The sequence below is a fragment of the Oncorhynchus mykiss genome, chromosome 17 (assembly GCF_013265735.2).
Source record: "Oncorhynchus mykiss isolate Arlee chromosome 17, USDA_OmykA_1.1, whole genome shotgun sequence".
NCBI classification, from domain to species: Eukaryota; Metazoa; Chordata; class Actinopteri; order Salmoniformes; family Salmonidae; genus Oncorhynchus; species Oncorhynchus mykiss.
The window spans coordinates 7,991,143-8,007,090 of record NC_048581.1 but is presented as its reverse complement, the minus strand read 5'-3'; the positions used below and the strand labels follow the sequence as shown (position 1 = coordinate 8,007,090).

Genomic DNA, 15,948 nt, shown 5'->3' with positions numbered 1-15,948 from the left:
GTGCTCCCTTCTATCTCATATACAGTATTATACAGAACCGTGAGTGCCTGGTGCTCCCTTCTATCTCATATACAGTATTATACAGAGCCGTGAGTGCCTGGTGCTCCCTTCTATCTTATACACAGTATTATACAGAGCCGTGAGTGCGCTCCCTTCTATCTTATACACAGTATTATAAAGAGCCGTGAGTGCATGGTGCTCCCTTCTATCTTATACACAGTATTATACAGAGCCGTGAGTGCCTGGTGCTCCCTTCTATCTTATACACAGTATTATACAGAGCCGTGAGTGCATGGTGCTCCCTTCTATCTTATACAGAGCTAGTGAACCTCAGACCTGGTTTGGAAACAACCGATGAAGCAATAGCTGACGACCATGTGACCTCCATTTGACCTCCGTGTGACTTCTTGTGTGTATGTACTGACAGGTATGTGTAACTGATAGATACACACACACACACACACACACACTCCATATGCATGTTTTTAAATATATGTAAACTGTGAAGTATTTTTCGTTATGTGTCGGGATCCCAGTAAAGACGAGCTGTCTCCGTTGCCGTCGGCGACTGGGGATCCTAATAAATCACACGTTAGGACCTCTGATCCCCGTTCCCTGTGTGTGACTGGGATTCTGTAGCCATTCACATCAGTACAGCATTTTGCCATCACAAATCTCCAGTCATTCAGCCTGTACATCCATTGCTTTAGCCTGGTTATTTCTAAGCATTTCCTATTTGTTTTTGTATTTTATTTAACCTTTATTTAACTAGGAAAGTCAGCTAAGAACAAATTATTATTTACAATGACGGCCTACCCAGGCCAAACCCTTTACGACACTGGGCCAATTGTGCGCCGCCCTATGGGACTCCCATTCATGGCTGGTTGTGATACAGCCTGGACTCGAACCTATAGACATATCGGTCCTGGATGGTGGGAAGCTCGGCCCCCGTGATTTACTGGGCTGTACGCACTACCCTCTGTAGTGCCTTGCGGTCGGAGGCCGAGCAGTTTCCATACCAAGCGGTAATGCAGCCAGTCAAGATGCTCTCAGTGGTGCAGCTGTTGAACTTTTGGAGGATCTGAGGGTCCAGATCCTTTCAGCCTGCTGAGGGGGAAGAGGTGTTGTTGTGCCCTCTTAAGGACTGTGTTAGTTTGTGTGGACCATGATATATCCTTGGTGATGTGAACACAGAGGAACTTGAACCCTACACCACTACAGAAGTGATGAAGTGATGGATCCTTGGTGATGTGAACACAGAGGAACTTGAACCCTACACCACTACAGAAGTGATGAAGTGATGGATCCTTGGTGATGTGAACACAGAGGAACTTGAACCCCACACCACTACAGAAGTGATGAAGTGATGGGTGCGTGCTTGGCCCTCTGTTTCCTGTGTTTTCCACAGTCAACTCTTTTGTCTTGCTGATGTTGAGGGAGAGGTTGTGGTCCTGGCACCGTACTGCCAGGTCTCTGACCTCCTACCTATTAGGTGTCTCATTGTCGTCTGTGATCAGGCCTTCCACTGTCGTGTCATCACCAAACAAAAGCCATGAACATTTTAAAATGGACCCATCATCCATGTCTTGCCCACACAATCAACCTGATTGTAAGAGATGCTCTGAAGGTGATAAATCCCACCGTGGACAAAGTGAAAGCAGCTGTGGAACACTTCCACAGGTGCACAGTAGGTGCTGAAAAACTAAGGTCTACACAACACCAGATGGGGATGCCTGAGCTGAGGCCTAAACAAGACTACACTACAAGGTGGAATTCAACATTTTATATGTTGAAGAGTTTTTTTTGAGTCAAAGGATGCCATCATCGCTACCCTGGCCATTGTCAATGCACCTGTTGATGCTCTGACCCAAGAGGAATGGGAGGTGGTGGAGGAGGTGGGCAGAGTCCTGGAACCCTTTGAGCAGGTCACTGTGGAGGTCAGGGGAGAGAGGAACAGTAAGCAGTTATTACTACATCATTCTACATCATCATCATCATACATTATTTAATCCAGTATTATATATATTTATGAGCAGTAGATGAGACTGTAGTATCAGTAGACAAAACATGAACCTGAACTAATAAGTTACTGTTCTCTCTTTTCAGCTCTGTGACAGCCTCAAAAATGATACTCCTGTGTAAGGGTCTGCAGCCAATCACAGCCAGCCGCCAGAGAGAAGCAAATGTAACCACAGGACATGTGACAGAGTTGATGGACACCCTATGTTTATCAATGGACAGAAAGTTCCACATAATGGAATATCATTTATTTAATTTATATATTCCATTTTTTCATAACAAATCAATGCATTTTTTTAAATACATTGTGGTTAAGGTAGAGTAAGATTTCATTTACTAATTTTATTAAAATTGTTTAAACACCAATCATAGTCAAACTATCGCAAACTGTTTGACTTGAAAAAATACAAAACCTTTTTTTTAAAGAGCCGTTTAGGATCCAACATAGCCAGCTCACTGAAAAGAGCCGTTTAGGATCCAACATAGCCAGCTCACTGAAAAGAGCCGTTTAGGATCCAACATAGCCAGCTCACTGAAAAGAGCCGTTTAGGATCCAACATAGCCAGCTCACTGAAAAGAGCCGTTTAGGATCCAACATAGCCAGCTCACTGAAAAGAGCCGTTTAGGATCCAACATAGTCAGCTCACTGAAAAGAGCCGTTTAGGATCCAACATAGCCAGCTCACTGAAAAGAGCCGTTTAGGATCCAACATAGCCAGCTCACTGAAAAGAGCCGTTTAGGAGCCAACATAGCCAGCTCACTGAAAAGAGCCGGAATGCCCATCACTACAAGATCCGCCAACCCAATTCCAAAGAAGATAAGAATATTATAGAATAAGTTTCAGTGGAACCCTGCTAAACTGCAAAAAATATATATTCAAGCCGCTTCACGGATTAGTTTACATAAAAATCACTTCCAAACCAAATGGTATAAAGATATAAGATGATCTTACTCGGAAGTACTTAGTGAATTGCTCAATATGCGCATCGAGCGCAGCCTTGACTCTCTTTAGAACGCAGCAGGTAATCTCGCGATAACAGCACAGATCTTGTTCTCGGAAAGGAGGGAGTTCGAAGTTATGCTAGCTAGCTGTTGTTACTATCTATAACTACCCAACTAGTCAACTTTTTAAACGTCAAGTTCCAAGGTAAGATCTGATCAAGCTGTATAATAAATTCTATAACGTGTCCATATGATTTAATAGTCGGATTATTTGCCGAGGTCTATCCGATCAACATGTGATGACAATTTGCCGATTGAGCTTGCTAGCTAACGTTAGCTAACTAGGGGATTCGAGACGTCTAGGTAACCAACGTTAACTATCTTAGAGATGTTGTGATCACATTATTTATGTTCATCAACTACAACGTGTGACTCGTCCATCCTTAAAATAACCGAGTAATCCATAGTTATTAGGCATCCCTGGTAGCAGGTTAGCATGGCTAGTTGGTTAACGTTACTAGTTCACGTTAGTAGCTCTGGTCCATGGCGTTACATGCTGCTTGACCCTTCATCTTTCCAATTGTGCAAAGTCACTAAAGTCCAACTTTTCTTTTGTATGCTCATTTCAAACATCATGTTGCGACTTTCGGACAATTTTATTTTTATTTGACCCCAGACTATCTTTGCTCCAGGCGCATGCGTCGGATCAGCAGTACGAGTTGTGCATCCGACGCATGCGAATGGATCAGCGTATAAGGTAGCTTTTTATTTCTTTAACCTTTATTTAACTAAACTCTAACCCGGAAGACGTTGGGCCAATTGTGCGCTGCCCTATGGGACTCCCAGTCACGGCCGGGTTGTGATACAGCCTGGAATCGAACCAGTGGTGCGCCACTCTTGCCCACCAGAGATAGTCGCCCCAAAATGCTCGTTGACCATGGACATAGCCCCCTATGTCACATAGGAATATGTGCTACTAGCTACTGCCAGCTAGTTACCCCCTCTCTGTTCTAGTGCAGTAAGCTTGTAAATAAACACTTGACCATGGACATTGTATGTAGCTCCTGTAAATGTTGGTCTCTCTCTCTCTTATAGAAGCTACAGCAACCTTGTAAACAGTTGACCATGGACATCGTAGCTCCCGTAAATGTTGGTCTCTCTCTCTCTCTCTCTCTCTTATAGAAGCTACAGCAACCTTGTAAACAGTTGACCATGGACATCGTAGCTCCTGTAAATGTTGGTCTCTCTCTTATAGAAGCTACAGCAACCTTGTAAACAGTTGACCACCATGGACATCGTAGCTCCTGTAAATGTTGGTCTCTCTCTTATAGAAGCTACAGCAACCTTGTAAACAGTTGACCACCATGGACATCGTAGCTCCTGTAAATGTTGGTCTCTCTCTCTCTTATAGAAGCTACAGCAACCTTGTAAACAGTTGACCATGGACATTGAGGATGACACAACGGTGTTCTCCACTCTGAAGTCCTTTAAGAGTTTCATCTCTCTTCCGGACACGTCTCGGAACCAGAGAGAACCCGCCCCGGTGCAGAGCCACGTCCTACAGAACCAGTACCTGCAGAGATTACAGGTGGGTGGAGTAGGACAGACACACACAGACCCACGTCCTACAGAACCAGTACCTGCAGAGATTACAGGTGGGTGGAGTAGGACAGACACACACAGACCCACGTCCTACAGAACCAGTACCTGCAGAGATTACAGGTGGGTGGAGTAGGACAGACGCACACAGACCCACATCCTACAGAACCAGTATTTAGAGGACAGAGGTGGTGGGACTGAGACCGACACATTGTGTTGTTGTGAATGACCAGAGACTGCAGAGAGAAGGTTCAGTCTGAAACCTGTGTATGTAAGACACAGGAAGTGACCCGTGTGTCTCTGTGTGTAGTTGCTGGAGGCAGCAGAGAAGGTTCAGTCTGAAACCTGTGTATGTAAGACACAGGAAGTGACCCATGTGTCTCTGTGTGTAGTTGCTGGAGGCAGCAGAGAAGGTACAGTCTGAAACCTGTGTATGTAAGACACAGGAATTGACCCGTGTGTCTCTGTGTGTAGTTGCTGGAGGCAGCAGAGAAGGTTCAGTCTGAAACCTGTGTATGTAAGACACAGGAAGTGACCCGTGTGTCTCTGTGTGTAGTTGCTGGAGGCAGCAGAGAAGGTTCAGTCTAAGACCCAGCTGATCCAGATGGACCAGGAGAAGAGACAGATGGAGATCAGTCACAAGAGAGCACGCATCGAACTGGAGAAGAACGCAACGCTGAGCGCTAGGGACTTTGAGGTATGTAACACACACACACCTGGAGGTAACACACACACATACACCTGGAGGTAACACATACACATACACCTGGAGGTAACACATACACATACACCTGGAGGTAACACATACACATACACCTGGAGGTAACACATACACATACACCTGGAGGTAACACATACACATACACCTGGAGGTAACACACACATACACCTGGAGGTAACACACACATACACCTGGAGGTAACACACACATACACCTGGAGGTAACACATACACATACACCTGGAGGTAACACATACACCTGGAGGTAACACACACATACACCTGGAGGTAACACACACATACACCTGGAGGTAACACACACATACACCTGGAGGTAACACATACACATACACCTGGAGGTAACACATACACATACACCTGGAGGTAACACATACACCTGGAGGTAACACATACACATACACCTGGAGGTAACACATACACCTGGAGGTAACACACACATACACCTGGAGGTAACACACACATACACCTGGAGGTAACACACACACACACCTGGAGGTAACACACACACACACACCTACACATACACCTGGAGGTAACACACACACACACACATACACCTGGAGGTAACACACACACACACCTGGAGTATTCTGTGTATTCATATTCTGTGTTCTGTGTTCTGACTTCTATGGCCCACGTTCTAATTGTTCCAGCGTGAGGTGGACCGTAACCAGGACCTGCTGGGACGAATCAGACGCCTGGAAGAGAGGGAGGCGGAGTCTAGCCAGAGCCTATCGGAAAAGGCAGAGGCAAACCGTGCTCTACATCGGACCCTAGAGTCTCTCAACAGAAGGGTGGAGGAGAGGGACGGATGGCTCAACACCTCTAACCAGGTATCCCTGTAACAGAGTTCAGATTATACCATAAAATCACTCCTCTAACCAGGTACACCTGTAACAGAGATCAAATTATACCATAAAATCACTCCTCTAACCAGGTACACCTGTAACAGAGATCAGATTATACCATAAAATCACTCCTCTAACCAGGTACACCTGTAACAGAGTTCAGATTATACCATAAATCACTCCTCTAACCAGGTACACCTGTAACAGAGATCAGATTATACCATAAAATCACTCCTCTAACCAGGTACACCTGTAACAGAGATCAGATTATACCATAAAATCACTCCTCTAACCAGGTACACCTGTATCAGAGATCAGATTATACCATCAGATCACTCCTCTAACCAGGTCTACCTGTAACAGAGATCAGATTATACCATCAGATCACTCCTCTAACCAGGTACACCTGTAACAGAGATCAGATTATACCATAAAATCACTCCTCTAACCAGGTACACCTGTAACAGAGATCAGATTATACCATAAAATCACTCCTCTAACCAGGTACACCTGTAACAGAGATCAGATTATACCATAAAATCACTCCTCTAACCAGGTACACCTTTAACAGAGATCAGATTATACCATAAAATCACTCCTCTAACCAGGTACACCTGTAACAGAGATCAGATTATACCATAAAATCACCCCTCTAACCAGGTACACCTGTAACAGAGATCAGATTATACCATAAAATCACTCCTCTAACCAGGTACACCTGTAACAGAGATCAGATTATACCATAAAATCACCCCTCTAACCAGGTACACCTGTAACAGAGATCAGATTATACCATAAAATCACTCCTCTAACCAGGTACACCTGTAACAGAGATCAGATTATACCATAAAATCACTCCTCTAACCAGGTACACCTGTAACAGAGATCAGATTATACCATCAGATCACTCCTCTAACCAGGTACACCTGTATCAGAGATCAGATTATACCATAAAATCACTCCTCTAACCAAACCTACCTGTAACAGAGATCAGATTATACCATACAATCACTCCTCTAACCAGGTACACCTGTAATAGAGATCAGATTATACCATAAAATCACTCCTCTAACCAGGTACACCTGTAACAGAGATCAGATTATACCATAAAATCACTCCTCTAACCAGGTACACCTGTATCAGAGATCAGATTATACCATCAGATCACTCCTCTAACCAAACCTACCTATAACAGAGATCAGATTATACCATAAAATCACTCCTCTAACCAGGTACACCTGTATCAGAGATCAGATTATACCATCAGATCACTCCTCTAACCAGGTACCCCTGTAACAGAGATCAGATTATACCATAAAATCACTCCTCTAACCAGGTACACCTGTAACAGAGATCAGATTATACCATAAAATCACTCCTCTAACCAGGTACACCTGTAACAGAGGTCAGATTATACCATAAAATCACTCCTCTAACCAGGTACACCTGTAACAGAGGTCAGATTACACCATCAGATCACTCCACAACTTTATGTCTCCACTAGGGATCGACTGATGAGGATTTTTCAACGCTGATAAAGATTTATTGGAGGATCAAAAAAAGACACTGCCGATTTTTATATTTATATTTATATATGACAATTACAACAATACTGAATGAACACTTTCATTTTAACTTAAAATAATACATAAATCAACTCTATTTAGTCTCAAATAAATAATGAAACATGTTCAATTTGGTTTAAATAATGCAAAAACAAAGTGTTGGAGAAGAAAGTAAAAGTGCAATATGTGCCATGTAAGAAAGCTAACGTTTCAGTTCCTTGCTCAGAACATGAGAACATATGAAAGCTGGTGGTTCAATATTCCCAGTTCTTCATTATTCCCAGTTAAGAAGTTTTAAGTTGTAGTTATTCTAGGAATTACTACATGTTGACTATTTCTCTCTCTACCATTTGTATTTCATATACCTTTGACTATTGGATGTTCTAATAGGCACTTTAGTATTGCCAGCCTAATCTCGGGAGTTGATAGGTTTGAAGTCATAAACAGCGCTGTGCTTCAAGCATTGCAAAGAGCTGCTGGCAAACGCAGGAAAGTGCTGTTTGAATGAACGCTTACGAGCCTTCTGCTGCCTACCACCGCTCAGTCAGACTGCGCTATCAAATATCAAATTGTAGACTTAATTATAATATAATATTAACACACAGAAATACGAGCCTTTGGTCATTAACACATCCGGAAACTATCATTTAGAAAACAAAACGTTTATTATTTCAGTGAAATACAGAACTGTTCTGTATTTTATCTAACGGGTGGCATCCATCAGTCTAAATATTGCTGTTACATTGCACAACCTTCAATGTTATGTCATAATTATGTACAATTCTGGCAAATTAGCAACGAGCCAGGCGGCCCAAACTGTTGCATATACCCTGACTCTGCGTGCAATGAACGCAAGAGAAGTGACACAATTTCCCTAGTTTAATATGGCCTGCTAACATGAATTGCTTTTAACTAAATATGCAGGTTTAAGAAATGTATACTTCTGTGTATTGATTTTAAGAAAGGCATTGATGTTTATGGTTAGGTACATTCGTGCAATGATTGTGTTCTTGTTAAATCATCCCCCGCTTGGCGAGGTAGGCTGTGATTCGATGATAAATTAAAAGGCACCGTATCGACTATATGCAACGCAGGACAAGCTAGTTAACCTGGTAATATCATCAACTATGTGTAGTTAACTAGTGATGATGTGAAGATTGGTTGTTTTTTTTATAAGATAAGTTTAATGCTAGCTAGCAACTTACCTTGGCTCCTACTGCACTCGCGTACCAGGTGGTCAAGCCTGCCACTCAGTCTCCTCATGGAATGCAATGCAATGCAGTGTACTGTAATGTAATCGGCGTCCAAAAATTCCCGATTGTTATGAAAACTAGAAATCGTCCCTAATTAACCGGTCGACCTCTAGTCTCCACTCACATCGTCAAATTGCTACTTTTCTGTGGAGTAACTCATTAGTTGTCCTATTTATATATATATATATTTTAAATCCCAACCCGCGTCCCCGCAGGAGGCAGCTGTAGAAGGCGAGCGGTTTAAAGGATGAGATTGAGGATGAGATGGATGACTACACTGTGTTATTTGTCCCTGTAGAGGATGAGATTGAGGATGAGATTGATGACTACACTATGTGTTATTTGTCCCTGTAGAGGATGAGGTTGAGGATGAGATTGAGGATGAGATTGATGACTACACTATGTGTTATTTGTCCCTGTAGAGGATGAGATTGAGGATGAGATTGATGACTACACTATGTGTTATTTGTCCCTGCAGACTGTGAGCGGTTTAAAGGATGAGATCCGGGACCTGAAGCAGCAGGTCCAGACGCGGGACAACACCATCTCTAACCAGACACTGGAGAACCAGGGACTACAGGAACAAGTGGAGCTACAACACAGGTAACACACACTACTTCCTGGATTTCCTTTCTTCTGATTGGTCCTGTCTGGATTTCCTTTCTTCTGATTGGTCCTGTCTGGATTTCCTTTCTTCTGATTGGTCCTGTCTGGATTTCCTTTCTTCTGATTGGTCCTGCCTGGATTTCCTTTCTTCTGATTGGTCCTGCCTCGATTTCCTCCCCCCTGACTGGTCCTCTTTACAGGAAGTACCAGGAAGTGTCTCAGCGGTGCCAGGCCCTCCAGTTAGCATCATCCACCTGCTCCGACCATGAACTCAAGATTAAGGTGAGGCTAGGATTATTGTTGTTCAAAGTAGGACTAAAATGAATGATGTCTAGATTAAGATTGGTATTAATACAGTTCAGATTGGGACTAGGTTTAGAAAACTAGGAGGTTAGGACTAGGGTTGACTGATGTATGAAGATTGAGACTGATAATACCTGAATTCAAATTGGGACTAGAGTTGGGGAACTAGGTTAGGATTAGGACTGGGGTTGAGATTGGGACTAGAGTTTGAGCTAGGTTAGGATTAGGACTGGGATTGAGATTGGGACAAGAGTAGGAGCTAGGTTAGGATTAGGACTGGGATTGAGATTTGGACTAGAGTTGGGGAGCTAGGTTAGGACTGGGATTGAGATTGGGACTAGAGTAGCAGCTAGTTTAGGATTAGGATTGAGATTGGGACTAGAGTAGGAGCTAGTTTAGGATTAGGACTGGGGTTGAGATTGGGACTAGAGTTGGAGCTAGGTTAGGATTAGGACTGGGGTTGAGATTGGGACTAGAGTAGGAGCTAGGTCAGGATTAGGACTGGGGTTGAGATTGGGACTAGAGTTGGAGCTAGGTTAGGATTAGGACTGGGGTTGAGATTGGGACTAGAGTAGGAGCTAGGTCAGGATTAGGACTGGGGTTGAGATTGGGACTAGAGTTGGAGCTAGGTTAGGATTAGGACTGGGGTTGAGATTGGGACTAGAGTTGGAGCTAGGTCAGGATTAGGACTGGGGTTGAGATTGGGACTAGAGTAGGAGCTAGGTCAGGATTAGGACTGGGGTTGAGATTGGGACTAGAGTTGGAGCTAGGTCAGGATTAGGACTGGGGTTGAGATTGGGACTAGAGTAGGAGCTAGGTCAGGATTAGGACTGGGGTTGAGATTGGGACTAGAGTAGGAGCTAGGTCAGGATTAGGACTGGGGCTGAGATTGGGACTAGAGTTGGTACTAGGAAAAGGACTGAAGTATCCATCTTGTTTGTTCTGTGGTGCTTTATATGCCTGTGGAGGTTTTGAGCTGTTGAACAGGTGCAGGTCCATTTCTTTTGCTTCTGCTTATCTTGGCATCCATGTGTGTTCTCTCTCTCCAAAGTGTCATTTAGGAAGTTAAGTGGTCATTTTTTTATGTAATGTAATCACCATTTATTGTTTCTGGGTTTAAATGACCTGCCATCAAATGAAGAGATGCTATTAACTCTTCAGTCTAACACACAACCTCAAACTCCACGATGTTCACCTTTCAGATTGTCATTAAATCTCTCTTTCATGAGCGGAGAATACCACTCAAAGGTGTGTGTGTGTGTGTGTCTTCCCCCCCCAAGGAGTTGGAGAGGAAGTTGGCTCTGCAGGAACAGGATGTTGTCATAGTGAAGAACATGAGGTCAGAGGTCGCTAGGGTCCCAGATATGGACAAGGAGCTCCGACAGCTAAGAGAGGAGAATGTTTACCTCAGGTAACACTACTAGAACACATGGAGCAGGACAGCTAAGAGAGGAGAATGTTTACCTCAGGTAACACTACTAGAACACATGGAGCAGGACAGCTAAGAGAGGAGAATGTTTACCTCAGGTAACACTACTAGAACACATGGAGCAGGACAGCTAAGAGAGGAGAATGTTTACCTCAGGTAACACTACTAGAACACATGGAGCAGGACAGCTAAGAGGTTATTTGTAGGTTGTAAAAGAAGACAACTATCATTAATGTCTCTTAAACCTCTCTCTCACTGTCTCCCCTCATTCCGTATCCCAGGGAGACGAGGGAGAACGTGATCCTGCTGAAGGAGGAAACGGAGGGTTTGAGACGTAAGGTAGAACGGATGGAGAAGATGAAAGAGGAGATGGTGAACGTGGAGCTGGAGAAGGAGGTGTGTGACCTGTTTTGTGTTTTTTAAATGTGAAACCGGGCTGGAGGAGAAACATTTGCAGTGTGCTGTCTGTTCTAACTAATGGTTGTTCTGATACACAACTGAAAAGGAAACGTAACATTTTTTATTTTAATTAGCGAAAAATAAACAAATCTCAGGGTTGGAAACAATCTGCGTAGTAGTTGAATTTGTAAATGTGAAACCTTGAATCCCGACACCCTGGTGTGTCAACTTGTTCCTTCCTCTCCTCCTTCAGAAACTGTCTCAGAAACTGCAGGCCTGGGAGAACCTGGGACAGTCTACTGGACTCAACATACGGTCAGCTGGAATGTCTCTGTCTCTAGTATAATATTTCACCACTGGGTGGAATGTCTCTAGTATAATATTTCACCACTGGGTGGAATGTCTCTAGTATAATATTTCACCACTGGGTGGAATGTCTCTAGTATAATATTTCACCACTGGGTGGAATGTCTCTAGTATAATATTTCACCACTGGGTGGAGCTCTTGAGTCATGAAAAATACTGGCGCCTCTCTCTGTGAAGAGAGTGATGTTTTATTTGTTTGCTTTATGCCTGCTGTCTGTGTGTGTGTGTGTGTGTGTGTGTGTTCTGGGCTGAAAGCCCGTAATGACAGAATGATTGCATGTTTCCATATGAGCAGCGAAGCACATCAGACACATTACAAACACTGCACTGCATCTAACACACACACACACACACTATATTTTTCTCTCATGACTACCCCAGTGTTTGTTGTACACTGAGTGGCCAGATTATTAGGTACATCACCTTGTTCACCAAAATAGATGGCTCCTACAGACAGGGAGTCTATAGAAAACAGGCATCGAGGCATTCAGTTACTGTTTGATTGAACGTTAGGATGGGAAAACGAGTGACCTGAGAGATGTTGAGCGTGGTTTGGTCGTCGGTGCCTGGTGCACCGGATCCAGTGTCTCGGAAACATGGCTGTACCTAATAAACTGTGTGAATTGAATGTTAAATGGTGCACGTTCTCTCCCCCATACGATACTCTCACATAGCATTACCCCCCCCCCCTCTCTCCCATACGATACTCTCACATAGCATTACCCCCCCCCCTCTCCCATACGATACTCTCACATAGCATTACCCCCCCCCCCCTCTCTCCCATACGATACTCTCACATAGCATTACCCCCCCCTCTCTCCCATACGATACTCTCACATAGCATTACCCCCCCCCCCCCTCTCTCCCATACGATACTCTCACATAGCATTACCCCCCCCTCTCTCCCATACGATACTCTCACATAGCATTACCCCCCCCCCCCCCTCTCTCCCATACGATACTCTCACATAGCATTACCCCCCCCCCCTCTCTCCCATACGATACTCTCACATAGTATTACCCCCCCCCCCTCTCTCCCATACGATACTCTCACATAGCATTACCCCCCCCCCCCCTTTTCTCCCATATGATACTCTCACATAGCATTACCCCCCTCTCTCCCATACGATACTCTCACATAGCATTACCCCCCCCCCCTCTCCCATACGATACTCTCACATAGCATTACCCCCCCCCCCTCTCTCCCATACGATACTCTCACATAGCATTACCCCCCTCTCTCCCATACGATACTCTCACATAGCATTACCCCCCCCTCTCTCTCATACGATACTCTCACATAGCATTACCCCCCCCCCCTCTCTCCCATACGATACTCTCACATAGCATTACCCCCCCCCTCTCTCCCATACGATACTCTCACATAGCATTACCCCCCCCTCTCTCCCATACGATACTCTCACATAGCATTACCCCCCCCCCTCTCTCCCATACGATACTCTCACATAGCATTACCCCCCCCCCCTCTCTCTCATACGATACTCTCACATAGCATTACCCCCCCCCCCCTCTCTCCCATACGATACTCTCACATAGTATTACCCCCCCCCCCTCTCTCCCATACGATACTCTCACATAGCATTACCCCCCCCCCCTCTCTCCCATACGATACTCTCACATAGTATTACCCCCCCCCCTCTCTCCCATACGATACTCTCACATAGCATTACCCCCCCCCCCCCTCTCTCCCATACGATACTCTCACATAGTATTACCCCCCCCCCCTCTCCCATACGATACTCTCACATAGCATTACCCCCCCCCCCTCTCTCCCATACGATACTCTCACATAGCATTACCCCCCTCTCTCCCATACGATACTCTCACATAGTATTACCCCCCCCTCTCTCCCATACGATACTCTCACATAGCATTACCCCCCCCTCTCTCCCATACGATACTCTCACATAGCATTACCCCCCCCCCCCCTCTCTCCCATACGATACTCTCACATAGTATTACCCCCCCTCTCTCTCCCATACGATACTCTCACATAGCATTACCCCCCCCCCCTCTCTCCCATACGATACTCTCACATAGTATTACCCCCCCCTCTCTCTCCCATACGATACTCTCACATAGCATTACCCCCCCCCCCTCTCTCCCATACGATACTCTCACATAGTATTACCCCCCCCTCTCTCTCCCATACGATACTCTCACATAGCATTACCCCCCCCCCTCTCTCCCATACGATACTCTCACATAGTATTACCCCCCCCCTCTCTCTCCCATACGATACTCTCACATAGCATTACCCCCCCCCCTCTCTCCCATACGATACTCTCACATAGCATTACCCCCCCCCCTCTCTCCCATACGATACTCTCACATAGCATTACCCCCCCCCTCTCTCCCATACGATACTCTCACATAGCATTACCCCCCCCTCTCTCTCTCATACGATACTCTCACATAGCATTACCCCCCCCTCTCTCCCATACGATACTCTCACATAGCATTACCCCCCCCCTCTCTCTCTCATACGATACTCTCACATAGCATTACCCCCCCCTCTCTCCCATACGATACTCTCACATAGCATTACCCCCCCCCCCTCTCTCTCCCATACGATACTCTCACATAGTATTACCCCCCCCTCTCTCTCCCATACGATACTCTCACATAGTATTACCCCCCCCTCTCTCTCCCATACGATACTCTCACATAGCATTACCCCCCCCTCTCTCCCATACGATACTCTCACATAGCATTACCCCCCCCCCTCTCTCTCCCATACGATACTCTCACATAGTATTACCCCCCCCTCTCTCTCCCATACGATACTCTCACATAGTATTACCCCCCCCTCTCTCTCCCATACGATACTCTCACATAGCATTACCCCCCCCCCCCCCCTCTCTCTCATACGATACTCTCACATAGCATTACCCCCCCCCCCTCTCTCCCATACGATACTCTCACATAGCATTACCCCCCTCTCTCCCATACGATACTCTCACATAGCATTACCCCCCCCTCTCTCTCATACGATACTCTCACATAGCATTGCCCCCCCCCCCCTCTCTCTCATACGATACTCTCACATAGCATTACCCCCCCCCTCTCTCCCATACGATACTCTCACATAGCATTACCCCCCCCTCTCTCTCATACGATACTCTCACATAGCATTACCCCCCTCTCTCCCATACGATACTCTCACATAGCATTACCCCCCCCTCTCTCCCATACGATACTCTCACATAGCATTACCCCCCCCCCCCCCCTCTCTCTCATACGATACTCTCACATAGCATTACCCCCCCCCTCTCTCTCATACGATACTCTCACATAGCATTACCCCCCCCCCCCCCTCTCTCTCATACGATACTCTCACATAGCATTACCCCCCCCCCTCTCTCTCATACGATACTCTCACATAGCATTACCCCCCCTCTCTCTCATACGATACTCTCACATAGCATTACCCCCCCCTCTCTCCCATACGATACTCTCACATAGCATTACCCCCCCCCCCCTCTCTCTCATACGATACTCTCACATAGCATTACCCCCCCCTCTCTCTCATACGATACTCTCACATAGCATTACCCCCCTCTCTCCCATACGATACTCTCACATAGCATTACCCCCCCCTCTCTCTCATACGATACTCTCACATAGCATTACCTCCCCTCTCTCCCATATGATACTCTCACATAGCATTACCCCCCCCTCTCTCCCATACGATACTCTCACATAGCATTACCCCCCCCCTCTCTCTCTCATACGATACTCTCACATAGCATTACCCCCCCCTCTCTCCCATACGATACTCTCACATAGCATTACCCCCCCCCCCCCTCTCTCTCTCATACGATACTCTCACATAGCATTACCCCCCTCTCTCTCAT

General features: G+C 45.5%; 1 protein-coding gene across 5 annotated transcripts in view; it reads left to right on the top strand.

The window, feature by feature from the left end:
- Positions 1-2,821: 2,821 nt before the first annotated feature.
- LOC110491210 (mitotic arrest deficient 1 like 1) overlaps positions 2,822-15,948 on the top strand; it is a 115,636-nt gene continuing 102,509 nt past the window's right edge. The window contains exons 1-10 of one of the 5 annotated variants that reach the window (XM_036948757.1): positions 2,822-3,166; positions 4,217-4,273; positions 4,373-4,549; positions 5,117-5,257; positions 5,955-6,134; positions 9,446-9,570; positions 9,774-9,855; positions 11,157-11,287; positions 11,587-11,701; positions 11,958-12,019. In XM_036948757.1, the coding sequence (XP_036804652.1) occupies positions 4,250-4,273; positions 4,373-4,549; positions 5,117-5,257; positions 5,955-6,134; positions 9,446-9,570; positions 9,774-9,855; positions 11,157-11,287; positions 11,587-11,701; positions 11,958-12,019 (1,037 nt within the window). In that variant the 5' untranslated portion in view covers positions 2,822-3,166; positions 4,217-4,249. Of the gene's footprint in view, positions 3,167-4,056; positions 4,111-4,143; positions 4,274-4,372; positions 4,550-5,116; positions 5,258-5,954; positions 6,135-9,445; positions 9,571-9,773; positions 9,856-11,156; positions 11,288-11,586; positions 11,702-11,957; positions 12,020-15,948 lie in introns of all 5 variants that reach the window. The other 4 variants (XM_036948756.1, XM_036948758.1, XM_036948760.1 and 1 more) reach the window with 4 other exon arrangements.